At 36.7% G+C, this 14,583-nt stretch overlaps 1 protein-coding gene across 1 annotated transcript; it reads left to right on the top strand.

Moving 5' to 3' along the window:
• The first annotated feature begins 3,118 nt into the window (after positions 1-3,118).
• Positions 3,119-6,048, top strand: rgs16 (regulator of G protein signaling 16). Its single transcript, XM_062997069.1, has 5 exons — positions 3,119-3,202; positions 3,342-3,431; positions 3,556-3,617; positions 3,903-4,069; positions 5,503-6,048. Exons 1-5 carry the CDS (start codon positions 3,159-3,161, stop codon positions 5,704-5,706), a joined length of 567 nt encoding a protein of 188 aa, XP_062853139.1. The 5' UTR covers positions 3,119-3,158; the 3' UTR covers positions 5,707-6,048.
• The last annotated feature ends 8,535 nt before the right edge of the window (positions 6,049-14,583 follow it).

Genomic DNA, 14,583 nt, shown 5'->3' on the forward strand with positions numbered 1-14,583 from the left:
TTCACATGACATTAGATGTTAGATCTGTTATGCCCATTTTCCCCCAATAGGTTTTTATATTGCCTGATTGTGACCCATTCTTTTTCTACTGACTTTTAAAGTGCTTGATTTGACTACACTTTTTTTAGTGCCAGACTGTGTCGGTATGACTGAAATACTTCATTTTGTACCCATTACAATTAAACCACTTTATTTTCCCTATTTTAAAGAAATCCATATGTGATTTAGGTAAATGGTAAGCACCTGATGCCTCTCTTCTGGAATATTTGCTCATCTGTCCTATGCAGAAGCTTCCAGCTTATTGTGGTTTGATTGCTTTTGTGTTTTCTGGAGATAATCTGGAGATTAAAAAGGTCACTACAGGATATTCCAAAAGTGATCCCATGTTTGGAATCACTGTTTTGCAGGAAATTGTCACCAAGTTACAATTTCTTCACAATTGTGATTTTAGTAAATCCATGATGCCAGTCACAAACAAGATTGCCACTTGCTGCAGCAGCAAAAAAGAATGTTACATCATTTCTGACCCACATTCGTGCTTGACTTCTGGTCAGAAGCCTCACCTTTCCTGTGCCAGACAAATTGCTGGTCAGTATGTCCAAACAATTCAACAGTTTTTGATTTGTCACTTCATTGAACAGTGTTGCGTAACTCTGGATGCCTATTCAAATTCCTTCTGCTCTTTTCAACAGATCCTTTCTGTGCTTCTTGGTCAAGAGTGGTGTGTGTTGTGGACTTTTATTGTTAAGTGTTCACTTTATGGTTGCCACGGCCACATTTATTACAGTTTTTATAATATGTAGGCGGGTTCTTCAAACGCTGTGTAAGGACTCTGATTGGCGGATAGAGGCGCCTGTGCAGAGTGCATGGGTGGGAAAGGGTTTCTTTAAGGGCTGCGCGTGGGTCGGAGGAGGCGCGAGCAGCAATATACCCACCTCGACTGCAATCAGGGATCCCCCAACAGCGGAAGACAGTTTGACTATGCTAAATTGGGAGAAAAGGGGAGAAAAACGCATAAGTAAGTGCCGTAAGATTTGGTGAAACATACAAGAATTTTAAAATAAAGATAAAAAATAGCTTATTGAGGCTGAAGTGCAGTAATAATAGAGTGCAAAATTTTGAGCTCAATCAATGGAACAGAGGGTAGCACTATTTTTTTTTTGTGCATGGTTTCCTATTATAATACTTCTGAGAACAAATTATATGATTATTCTTTAGTATATGTGCTGCCGTAGAAAACACATGATTATATACACATATTTTTTTTTAATTTCTGATTTTATTCACATCACCACTTAAAACAACAGATGTCAGCTGTTATGTCCATCTTTTCCAACAGGTTTATATATTGCCTGCTTGATTTGTCTCCACTTTTTAATGCCAGACTGTGTCAGTACGACTCAAATTCTTCATTTCGTACCAATTACAATTAATCCACTCTATTTTTTCCTATATAAAAGAAATCCAGATGTCCACATCCAAACAATTTTTTTTAGTTATTAGCCAGTTTTTGTTTTCTTTCTGTGTCTGTGTGGGTTTCTGCTGGGTGCTCTGGTTTCCTCCCACAAGTCCAAAGTCATGCAGTCAGGCCAGCTGAACCTACTTAAATTTGCCCTACCTGTTGACCTGTTCAGGGTGTTCAGACCTGTTATATATCTGCACAATTATTTACCTGTACACCGATCAGGCATAAAATTATGACCACCTCCTTGTTTCTGCACTCACTGTCCATTTTATCAGCTCTACTTACCATATACAAGCAGTTTGTAGTTCTACAATTACTGACTGTAGTCCATCTGTTTCTCTACATGCTTTGCTAGCCCCTTTTCATGCTGTTCTTCAGTGGTCAGGACCCCCACATAACCACCACAGAGCAGATATTATTTGGGTTAGGGATCATTCTCTGCAGCACTGCTGTGACACTGACATGGTGGTGGTGTGTTAGTGTGTGTTGTGCTGGTATGAGTGAATCAGACACAGCAGCACTGCTGGAGTTTTTAAATACCTCACTGTCACTGCTGTCACTGCTGGACTGAGAATAGTCCACCACCCAAAAATATATCCAGCCAACAGCGCCCCGTGGGCAGCGTCCTGTGACCACTGATGAAGGTCTAGAAGATGACCAACTCAAACAGCAGCAATAGATGAGCGACCATCTCTGACTTTACATCTACAAAGTGGACCAACTAGGTAGGAGTGTCTAATAGAGTGGACAGTGAGTGGACACACTAACACACCAACACCATTGTCACTGCAGTGCTGAGAATGATCCACCACCTAAATAATACCTGCTCTGTGGTGGTCCTGTGGGGGTCCTGACCATTGAAGAACAGAGCGAAAGCAGGTTAAAAAGGTATGTAGAGAAACAGATGGACTACAGTCAGTAATTGTAGATTTACAAAGTGCTTCTATATGGTAAGTGGAGCTGATAAAATGGACAGTGAGTGTAGAAACAAGGAGGTGGTTTTAATGTTATGGCTGATCGGTGTATATGTATAGTTATTAGCAGCGTCTTTAAATAGTTATAGTTTTCAGTTGAATAGTTATTTATTTTACACATCTTTATTATTATTATTATTAATAATGTTATTATTACAATACATACTAAACCTATTTATCTATCTATCCATCCTGCTCTGAATTAATCCCATCATGACCCTGTACAGATATAAAATGGTAATAAAATGGTAGTAAAAGAGACAGTGAATAAATAAGTGAATGTTACCCAACTTTATGCCATGCAGACATTTTAAGGCTTTAAGATCAGCAATATTACACAGGGGTTAAATAATTTTGGCATTACAGCATGAACAAAACATCCTGCAGCTCTAAAATACTACATAATTCATTTTCTGATCATTGGCTGCATCATTCAACTGATAAAGACTATAAAGCAAAATGTACCTCTGCCCACCCACCCCATGTTCACATTTTGATTGTGACTTTCCTGTAACACACACACACACACACACACACACACACACACTCACACAAAGTCAGACTGAGAGGCAGACTCAAAGCTGCACTGTGATTGGCCGAGAGAAGAGGCGACGATGTGCCTCCTGCGTTATATAAACTCCCCTCTTGCCTCCTCATCACCAGACTGCTGATCAGCACTCATCACATTTATCAGGATATTCTTATTTTATAGACACACGATGTGCAGAGGACTAGCAGCACTGCCTAACAACTGCCTTGAAAGGTACAGACGTCATTCTAACAAATCAAATGTCTGTCATGTTTTACATGTATATGCCACTAGGAAGCTTGTATTTATGTGTGTATATGTGTGTATGCATATAAGATGGATGACAATGATATTTTTTTATTCCACTTGGCAGGGCTAAAGGCTTAAAAGCACGTGTGGGCAGCTTTCTACAGAAGCATGATTGGAGGCTCCTGTGGTACGCCTATAAGTTAAGAAAACCAAGGTACATTTCCATTCAGCGTATCACATTATTATTAAGTGTGTATGTTGCGTAAGTTAGGACAATGAGCACTTGTAATCATGAGGTGACTTTATTCAGCACATCATGCGTTATTTTTTCTCCGCAGACTGACCTTGGAGGAATGCCTGAGGTGGAAGGAGTCCTTTGAAAACCTGTTATCCAGCAAATGTAAGTGCAGTGTGCAGAAATGCACATGACCTAAATGAACAGATGTACCAGAGCAAATGTTTAGCTGCGGGCTAATTATGCCCACGAGATGAAAATCATTGTGTATTACTAATGTCATTAGGGCTGAATGGGGCAGATAGAGGGCACACAGGTGTAAAATAATTTTTTAATCATGATAATGGGGTTGCAGTGCACAGATGTGCATGTACACGGCTGTCTGATCAGTGTGTGATGCTCTCAGCTAATGCAGTGTGTTATACAATTAATCCCTATTTTCTCCGGCAGATGGATTATACGCTTTCAGAGCTTTTCTGCTATCGGAGTACAGCGAGGAGAACATCGCATTCTACCTGGCCTGCAAGGATTATAGAAATACAAAGTGCCCAGCCAAACTCCAGGCCAAAGCTCAGAGGATTTACAACGAGTTTATCGGAAGTGAAGCTCAAAGAGAGGTGAGGAGTGTTCATGTTTAATAGTGTATATTCTTCTATACCAGTGGTATTCAAACTCTGAAGATCAAACATATACAGCTGTTAAATGTATGCAATAGAAGAAGATTAAACACAATACAGATGCTATAATGCTTTTATAAATGAATTAGACAAATTTGACCCACCGCAACACTTACCAGGATGAAGAGGTGGTAAATCAGACAATAAATCAATGAATGAATTTCAATAATAATAATAATGTTAATGATAATAATGTTAATGATAATAATAAATAAATAAAAGAATAATAATAATCATAAAAAACAAATAAATAAATAAAATAATAATAAATAAATAAAATAGTAATAATAATAATTAATAAATAAATAACAAATTAAAATTATAACAAGGTATCCAGTGTGTTAGGTTTTACTGATGCTAGGTTATTAAATAAAACAATATAATATAACATCTAATAATCTAACAACTTTAGGATATTAATAGTATAAAAATCTAAAGTATACCAAATGTTTGCATCAAATTATATACCCACTTTTTTCACACAATTTAAAAGCTTTTAAATTCTGTTTTAAGTGTTAATATTTGTCAGGGCAATTAATGGGAATATTAATACTTTTAAAACTTAATTTTCATTATTCATTTATTGTTTGTTTTACCAACATTTTGGTCAGATCATCTTGGTCTGTTTCACGGTGGGTCAGATTCATTAGCCGAAAGGCAGGAAACAACCCACACAGGTCACCAACCATCACAGTTTTAGTGAATGAATCTAAATTGGCCTGACTGTGTGTCTTTGGACTTGTGGGAGGAAACCGGAGCACACGGAGGAAACCCAAGCGGACGCAGGGGAACATGCAAACTCCACACAGAAAGGGCCTAGGCTGTGCTTGCTGTAAGGTGACAGCACTACCCACCATGCCACCCTTATTACATTATTATTATATAGGATTCTACATAGGCACAGATGACATGATGCTGTTATTGATCTTATCACAAAGCTAATCAATAGTACAACAGTTTACTGGACAGTGAGAGTGTACAATTACAGCTAGTTACTACATACATTATAGGGTCAAAAGTATCTGGACAGCACTGATAATTATTGAGTTTAGGTGGGTTTTTTTGCCACACCCATTGCTAACAAGTGTACAAGGTTGCAAAAAATACAGATGGATAATATCAATGATACAAAGCAAATAACATGGTTTTGGGGAGGCCAGTAAGCACATTAGTTTGGTGTGAATAAAAGTCACTGGCCTGCACACAACCCTGATATTAAATAAATGTTTTGTTTGTTTGTTTGTTTGTTTAAGCCAGCCCTTCCCAATCAGCCTAGAGCGTCATGTTAAATGACAAATGCTTCTCATTACTGTTCTGATCGATTTAAGGTTTTATGTTCAGGTTTGTATTAAATTCCCTTTATTCTCTACCAGGTCAACATTGACCACGAGACCCGGGACATTACCCAAGCCAACATGAGAAGCCCTACCTTCTCCTGCTTTGATCAAGCCCAATACAGAATCTACATCCTCATGGAGAAGGACTGCTACCCACGCTTCCTTCGCTCCAGCGCTTTCCGTGACCTGGTATGCCAGCTAGCCAAGAAGAAAGCTAAAGCTGCTACCGAAAAGGTTTGAACACAACCCACTCTGAAAGGCATGAAAAAGGAGATGAAGTATTGAGAGAGCTGTCTCTGATAGATGACAAGCCCAGGATTTTGTGTGGGAGGCAGCTGGCACCCATGCAGGTCCTAAAATGGGAGCGCAGGCCTGTAATTTGGGAAAGAAGAGGAAGATGGCAGCTCACGAACTGTAGCTGAATAGAGTGGGAGCAGACGTTCCTATTTCAACCCACTTCATGAAAGCATGTGGATAAAAATAAAGATTATGGAAAGGACATTGTAGCACAGCCACATGCCCACACAGATACTGTCCACAATTTTAATATGCAAAAAAATAATAATAAAACTTTAATAAATATTTGGTAATATTATTTACATTTTAATACTATGCTCTTGGAAGCAAAAGTCAATTTTTGGAATTATTATTTATTTCTTTATGTATATATATACTTTGTCTTTTGAAGATTATTAGTGGACTAATTTATGTTTTAAATAGCATGTTCTTATAATATATTGTGCAAGAATTTGATAAACTGTATATTGTCAATAAATGAATAAAATTAATCATAAAACTGATCTACTGTCATGGAATGGATAAGAAAAGGTATCACATTTACTGACTAACAAATACTTTACCCTGACCACTGTTTAATTATTGTTATTTATTATTTATTAGGATTTTAACATCATGTTTTACACACTTTGGTTACATTCATGAAAGGACAGGTTACTGGTTACATAAGATTCATCAGTTCAAGTTTAATGTCAAATACTCTATCTCCAATTCACCTCACTTGCATGTTTTTGGACTGTGGGAGGAAACCGGAGCTCCTGGAGGAAACCCACACAGCCACAGACATGAAGCAAACATGCAAACTCCACACAGAAAAGACCTGGACTGGTCCACCTGGGAATCAAACCCAGGACCTTCTTGCTATGGGGTAATAGTGCTACCCACTGAGCCACCGAGCCACCCCCGATGTTTTACAACAAGCTGAAATGTGATGACATGATAAATGGTTGCAGAACACAGAATACAGTATGAACATACAGTCACCATGGAGTCAATTAGTATTATTTTTTTTGGTGGCATGGTGGCTTGGTGGGTAGCACTGTCGCCTCACAGCAAGAAGGTCCTGGTTGGATTCACAGGTTGAGCAGTCTGGGTTCTTTCTGTGTGGAGTTTGCATGTTCTCCCCGTGTCTGTGCGGGTTTCCTCCAGGAGCTCTGGTTTCCTGCCACAGTCCAAAAGCATGCAGTCAGGTTAATTAGAGATATTAAAGTCCCTCTAGGGATGTGTGTGTGTGTGTGTGTGTGTGTGTGTGGGGGTGTGTGTGTGTGTGAGAGAGAGTGTGTGTATGAATGTGTTTGCCCTGTGATAGACTGGTGACTCACAACTACCAGTGGCCATTAGAGTGGCCATTGTACCCATGGGGCATATTAAAGGAAACACAGGTATATGGACAAAGGTTATGTGGCTACAGGGAGAACATACCAAGCTTTTACACAGACAGTAATCACAGGTGATGGCAGGTGAGTTGGGCAACACCAATATTTTCAGGGTATAAAACCCAGCTATTTAACCTGTTCCACTATGGTGTAGATGTGAGGTATGGTAATCCTAAATTAAGAGTTTATCAAGAGTAGTGGAAGTAATGAGAATGTCTATAAGAAAATAAATGTAGCAAGATGTTTTCCTTAAAATCCTGATCTCAATCAAAGTGGTGCTATCGTCCAAGCAAGACATCATTGGCCATGTCTGAGGGGTGAATGATAAAAGCCCTGCAATGGATCTTTACCCTGTTTAAAGTATTCCTGCCTCACGCCCAATGTTTTCTGGTAAAACCAGACCTGGTGGACCCTGACCAGGATAAAGCAGCTGATGAAAATGAAATGAAGTGAAATTTATTTCCTTAAACCAAAATTGGCTTAATGTTTGGTAAGCAGTGAGTGCAGAGTTGGATGACTGCATTTGCTGCTATATAAAACAAATAATAATAATAATAATAATAATAATTATAATGATAATAATAATATTGCAATCGGATAATTGGATACGACTAGACTGAGAGAAAAATTGGGGAAAATGCAAAAAACTACAAAAGCTAACATACTTGCCAGTGGACAATGCTAGTAAGGCAAGGCAAGTTTATTTGTATAGCACCTTCCATACACAGTGGCAATTCAAAGTGCTTTAAGGAAAAATTTAAAGCATTAAAACATTCCTGAGATCTAGAACCTCAGAAAGACTTCTTGCAAACATTTAGTTACAATTAAGAACATGAAATTCAAACAAGAGAGATAAAAATTAAGAACATGAAAAATTTAAAGAAAATATTGTAAAATATACCCTACAATTTAAGAAATATGAAATTAAAATAAGAGAGATAAGTAATTAAGAACATGAAAACTAAAGGAAAATATAGTAAAATATACCCTACAGTTTAGAGAATATAAAATTAAAACAAGAGAGATACACGTTATTATAAGTGATTAATTATACATATTAACGGGGAAATTACACTAAATACTAAGACTATCCCACAGACTGACAGCAGACAAAGTAACTTATACTACTGGTCATCACCAATAGTACAGTGTTCCAGTAGGTTGTTTATGGTACTGTGGTACTATAAAGCATTTTGGAAAGTGGAGTAAGCTTGGAAGATACTGTCATCTGCATAATATAAAAAAAAATAATAATAACAATAATAATAACAATAATAATAATAATAATAATAATAATAATCACAACAACAAAAATAATAACAATAATCATAATAATAATCACAACAACAAAATAATAATAATAATAATAATAACAATAATAATAATAACAATAATAACAAAAACAATAATAATAATGATAATAAAATAATGATGATGATAATAATAATAATAATAATGATAATAATAATAATAATAATAATAATAATAATAAGTTATGTATTTAAGTACAATTACACTAATAAACCATGATAAAGGACATGAAGCAGTGATTTTCAGGGCTTTGCTTGTGGATTAGACCACATTCAGACCGAAGTAAACCACAATCAAATCAAACTGCTTTTAAATGATAACTTAATCAAATAAATAATCACAACATTCATCCTGCCCACAGCAGACACAACAGAAAGATAACATGTTAAACCTTTTCAAATTCATTCTCACTATTAGTGAATATTTCAATGTCATCAGCTAAGAGCTCAGCACCAGATGGTACAGTAGACATCCTGCTAATATTCAACATTCGGCACTATTAAAACATGAAGACCTACATTTCTTTAATATGTGCTTTCATTCTAAGCTGTGTCTGGCCCAACCGAGATTTTCCAACAGATTAGACTACAGACAGACACATATTCACATATTCTGGAGTGCAGATTTTATCAGAGAAATCGAATTCCAAGAATTAGTTTAAATATGAAAAGAATTTAGGATGTATTAGCTAACAGTTGTTCACATTATGTAACTAAGAAGTAGCTGATGCATAGCCTAGCATACCTAACATTTTCATCTTCTCTAAACTAAACCAATAAAATCCGATTAAACTTAAAAACACAGTTTTTATAAGCATGCTAATATATTTATATTATATATTATAATATATTTTAAAATATTATATAGTGATTTGAACAATTTGTTACCAAAGACAAAAGTAAAATTTTTATTTAAACCTAGCAGTTAGCGAACCTGCTAAATGCTAAAATGAATCGTTAACACAGTGCAACTTTAAGTGTATTTACTGACATTAAACTTTTATTTATGTATCCCTGTAAGTAATGCAAATTACAGTTGTTTATAAGCAAATAAATATTCAATACATAAATATTCCAATATTATTCCAATATTCCATATATAAATTTGTAGTAAAAATGGTGTAGTTTGACACGCTCCAGCTTAAACGACTGTATGATTGTTGTGATGGTTCGAGTCGTTACAGAGACGCGCTTATAATTTAACGGGACTCCTTCGCCTTTAAGAGACAACCGTGACATCGTAGTCATGGCAACTAACTTTAACCTTTGCTAAGAAGCCATGTGACTTTTACGGCAAAAGAACGCGGGGTAGCGTAGTCAGTAATGTAAACATTAATAATAAATATAAATAATTATATTGCAATATAATACCCAAGCATCGTCTGTAAGTAGTGGCGTTTATATCCTCAGTTGTTAGTAAATGTTTAGTGAGTATATCACAGCGTTTTAGTTACAAATTTACCGTAATTAAATACTGTTGTTACGTTACTATAGCAATTAGTATCTTTACACACAATTTTAACTCGTTATTTTACGTTTGGTTAAATCTCATATTGTACCAGATGTAACACTTGACTACAGCTGTGTGCTTTTACTGTATTAGGTTCTTTATTGTTTTTATTGTTTGTATTTTTACTTCATTTTGATGCACACAGCTGGGGAGCAAATAAACCGACTGTATTCTGAAGGGAGCTGTCTGTCTGTCTGTCTGTCTGTCTGTCTAGCTGAGAAAGGGGGATAAACTATTAGTGAGGACAGAATGATTGTCTTAAAAATACACTGTAAAATCCTAAATAAACTGCATCTTTCAAAATGCATGCTGATTTTGTGACCTGCAAAGTGACACAGCCTGCCAGTAGATGATGTTACACATATTTACACATGATCCTAAAATGTACAAGAAGATAATTAAGAAAATTAAGCATAAGGAGGAAATTTTATGAAAGTGAAAACAAGTTTGTGCTTCAGGAAGAAAAACCGGTGCGTCTCTTGTGTTATGAGGCCGTGTCTGTGGTAAAGTAGAACAATATAAATGCAGAATTCAGCCTCCAAGAAAAACAGCAATGTGACTGCAATCACAGCAGGATACGTTACAATCGGCCCTTTGAGGGCCACCATAATGCTGATGTGGCCCTCGGTGAAAAAAAAAAAATATATATATATACACACACACACATTGGTTTTACAGTAATATTAGTCTTTCATATATTCTCAAAACTGAATCCTTTGCAGAACTGCATTATAACAGATACACTGCTGGATTTGGGGGCATAACGTTTTTGCTTCATATCATAACAAGGTCACTTTATAAAAATGCATTTTACTTCATTGTCCAGCTGCATTAGTAAATAGACTTCAGCTTTAGCACACACAAAATTATATAAAATTGATGGGGGATGTGGTAGTCTACTGGGTAGAGCTTTGGGTTATCAATCGAAGGATTGAGCAAGGCCTTTAACCCTCTCAGTCTCAGGAGTGCCGTACAATGGCTGAAGTATATATTTCATACCATCACAGTCTGAACGTATATTCCTTAACCTTGATGTGCATCAGCCCAGTCTGTAAATGTTCTTGTAATTTTATCATAATTATTTTTAGAATCGTTTGCAAATAAATTACCTTTGAGAAGGACACACTTGTACTGTACATCTTAGAGTTATCTCACCAGTGTTAGAGTGTCTCAAATGCACTTAAATTTAATTTGTAATTTAAACGATTCTAAAAATAATTATGATAAAAATACCTATTTACAGAATAGCTCCAGCTCATTATATAACAAGCTCAAAATAGTGGCTTTACTCTGCAGAAAGGTCAGTTGTCACAGCGATTATTGTTTAAAGGGTGCAAAAAAAAAAATGTATTTTGTTATCAGCAGATCAACACTGCCTCCCAGTGGTAACAAATGTAATGTGATTTTATTTATATATAAGTGGTCTATTTATTATATACCATGGGTATGGAGCCTGTTCTCTTTTTAAAGATATACAGGTCCTTCTCAAAAAATTAGCATATTGTGATAAAGTTCATTATTTTCCATAATGTAATGATAAAAATTAAACTTTCATATATTTTAGATTCATTGCACACCAACTGAAATATTTCAGGTCTTTTATTGTTTTAATACTGATGATTTTGGCATACAGCTCATGAAAACCCAAAATTCCTATCTCAAAAAATTAGCATATCATGAAAAGGTTCTCTAAACGAGCTATTAACCTAATCATCTGAATCAACGAATTAACTCTAAACACCTGCAAAAGATTCATGAGGCTTTTAAAAACTCCCAGCCTGGTTCATTACTCAAAACTGCAATCATGGGTAAGACTGCCGACCTGACTGCTGTCCAGAAGGCCATCATTGACACCCTCAAGCAAGAGGGTAAGACACAGAAAGAAATTTCTGAACGAATAGGCTGTTCCCAGAGTGCTGTATCAAGGCACCTCAGTGGGAAGTCTGTGGGAAGGAAAAAGTGTGGCAGAAAACGCTGCACAACGAGAAGAGGTGACCGGACCCTGAGGAAGATTGTGGAGAAGGGCCGATTCCAGACCTTGGGGGACCTGCGGAAGCAGTGGACTGAGTCTGGAGTAGAAACATCCAGAGCCACCGTGCACAGGCGTGTGCAGGAAATGGGCTACAGGTGCCGCATTCCCCAGGTCAAGCCACTTTTGAACCAGAAACAGCGGCAGAAGCGCCTGACCTGGGCTACAGAGAAGCAGCACTGGACTGTTGCTCAGTGGTCCAAAGTACTGTTTTCGGAAATCAAGGTGCCAGAGTCTGGAGGAAGACTGGGGAGAAGGAAATGCCAAAATGCCTGAAGTCCAGTGTCAAGTACCCACAGTCAGTGATGGTCTGGGGTGCCATGTCAGCTGCTGGTGTTGGTCCACTGTGTTTTATCAAGGGCAGGGTCAATGCAGATTTTGGAGCACTTCATGCTTCCATCTGCTGAAAAGCTTTATGGAGATGAAGATTTCATTTTTCAGCACGACCTGGCACCTGCTCACAGTGCCAAAACCACTGGTGAATGGTTTACTGACCATGGTATTACTGTGCTCAATTGGCCTGCCAACTCTCCTGACCTGAACCCCATAGAGAATCTGTGGGATATTGTGAAGAGAAAGTTGAGAGACACAAGACCCAACACTCTGGATGAGCTTAAGGCCGCTATCGAAGCATCCTGGGCCTCCATAACACCTCAGCAGTGCCACAGGCTGATTGCCTCCATGCCACGCCGCATTGAAGCAGTCATTTCTGCAAAAGGATTCCCGACCAAGTATTGAGTGCATAACTGAACATAATTATTTGAAGGTTGACTTTTTTTGTATTAAAAACACTTTTCTTTTATTGGTCGGATGAAATATGCTAATTTTTTGAGATTTTTTTGGGTTTTCATGAGCTGTATGCCAAAATCATCAGTATTAAAACAATAACAGACCTGAAATATTTCAGTTGGTGTGCAATGAATCTAAAATATATGAAAGTTTAATTTTTATCATTACATTATGGAAAATAATGAACTTTATCACAATATGCTAATTTTTTGAGAAGGACCTGTATTCGCTGGTGGTTTCATTGTGGAAGCAAAGTAGTTTAAGCTTGTTACAGTTTCATGCATAGTTGTGGTGTTTGACCTGAATGTATTAACAGCTCTGCACCTCTTTAGGTTATAGCTTCGTATAAATAAACTAATAGTTAGCTTTTTGTGTAATGGGATTTGATAATGACTTTAACATTGCCAACCCACATGGTGATCATTACATTAGCACTATTTTTATATTAATTAAAATCAAAATGACTGACCACACAAACTTTGCCTGTTGTCCAGCTGTCACTTAATCATGCTGGGCTAGTATTTGGAAGATTGCCGGTTTAAGCCCCACCACCACCAGGTTGCCACTGTTGGGCCCCTGAGCAAGGCCCTTAACCCTGTTGTTAAGTGTTTATTCATAATTGTAAGTTGCTTTGGATAAAAGCGTACGCTAAATGCCAAAAATGTAAATGTAAATTATATAGCTTTATGACACTATCATACACACTTAAAGCTTAAAACACTAGCATCGCAGTAAAGTCATCTTTTCAGTCTAATATACCTTCTTTTATTTCTGAGGAAGTGCCCTTAAAAGTACAGACACGACATGGCCAAACTATCACTGGTCCAGTACCTCAACTAAGCTACAACTGCCATATAAAGATATAAATATTCAGATTCTTCTTTTTATTGAACATCATGAAACGTCTCAACTTTTTATGGAAATGAGGTTTGTAGTTCAGTACATAAGCTGGCAATAAAATTACTCACTGACAACTAGTAGTTTGTAACTGACCTAAATATGGTGTTGCATCATGACTTATTACAGTTTCTCCGTTTACTTCAGGCACAGGGTGCCCCCTTATTACCATGACCTACAATCTACAAAATGACATCAATCATTTCCTGTTCATGTTCAGGGACAGAAAAATTTATTCATCGTGCCGTAGAATTTGTTTTATTTGTATTAGAGATGTGGGCTGCAAACATGTCCTGCCATTTCTGAATCCAAACTGCTGATGCAAACTAATGGATAATAAGACAGTGTTAAAAAAATGTCTACAAAATCATATTTGGGACCTATGGGTTTCATATAAAATTAAACAGATTGGCCTACATAATATATCGTCAAAAGGTATGCAAAATGGTTTAAACCTTGGCTTAAGAAATCTGTTTTGATATAAATTCTGTAAAATAAATGTGTTCCTATATCATGTTTGGAACTGGGAGCATTTACAGATTATTGTAATTATTTGAATAAAACAGCATGTCAGACTTAACTTGGACAATTAGACATTGTTTATGTTTATTTATTTATTACTATCTGTATTTTTTTTAAAAGAAGGAAAAGAAATACCCACAGTCTGACCAGTCCAGTCCCACTGTGGTTTAAGTTGTAATGTAAAACCCACACAAGGGGACGTTTATGTTCAAGTCAATTTCATGTTTATCTGCCTGTTTTTGAATAAAAATTTGTTTACTTTATTATTTTCTTTCTCTGTGATTTATTATTTGATAAACCACACCCAAGACAGGACACCAATCCATCGTGGGGCCTAGCAACATAAGCATAGAGTTTATTTAGAATTATTGGGGTTTTTGGTAAATC

This window comes from Trichomycterus rosablanca, chromosome 6 (assembly GCF_030014385.1).
Source record: "Trichomycterus rosablanca isolate fTriRos1 chromosome 6, fTriRos1.hap1, whole genome shotgun sequence".
Classification (NCBI taxonomy): Eukaryota; Metazoa; Chordata; class Actinopteri; order Siluriformes; family Trichomycteridae; genus Trichomycterus; species Trichomycterus rosablanca.

What these genes read in the sequence shown, in the direction of transcription:
- rgs16 (XM_062997069.1), top strand. Translation starts at nt 3,159, where the DNA reads ATGTGCAGAGGACTAGCAGCACTGCCTAACAACTGCCTTGAAAG. An exon ending in TATAAGTTAAGAAAACCAAG is followed by an intron (nt 3,432 to 3,555) that starts GTACATTTCCAT and finishes TTTTCTCCGCAG; the next exon opens with ACTGACCTTGGAGGAATGCC. An exon ending in AAACCTGTTATCCAGCAAAT is followed by an intron (nt 3,618 to 3,902) that starts GTAAGTGCAGTG and finishes TTTCTCCGGCAG; the next exon opens with ATGGATTATACGCTTTCAGA.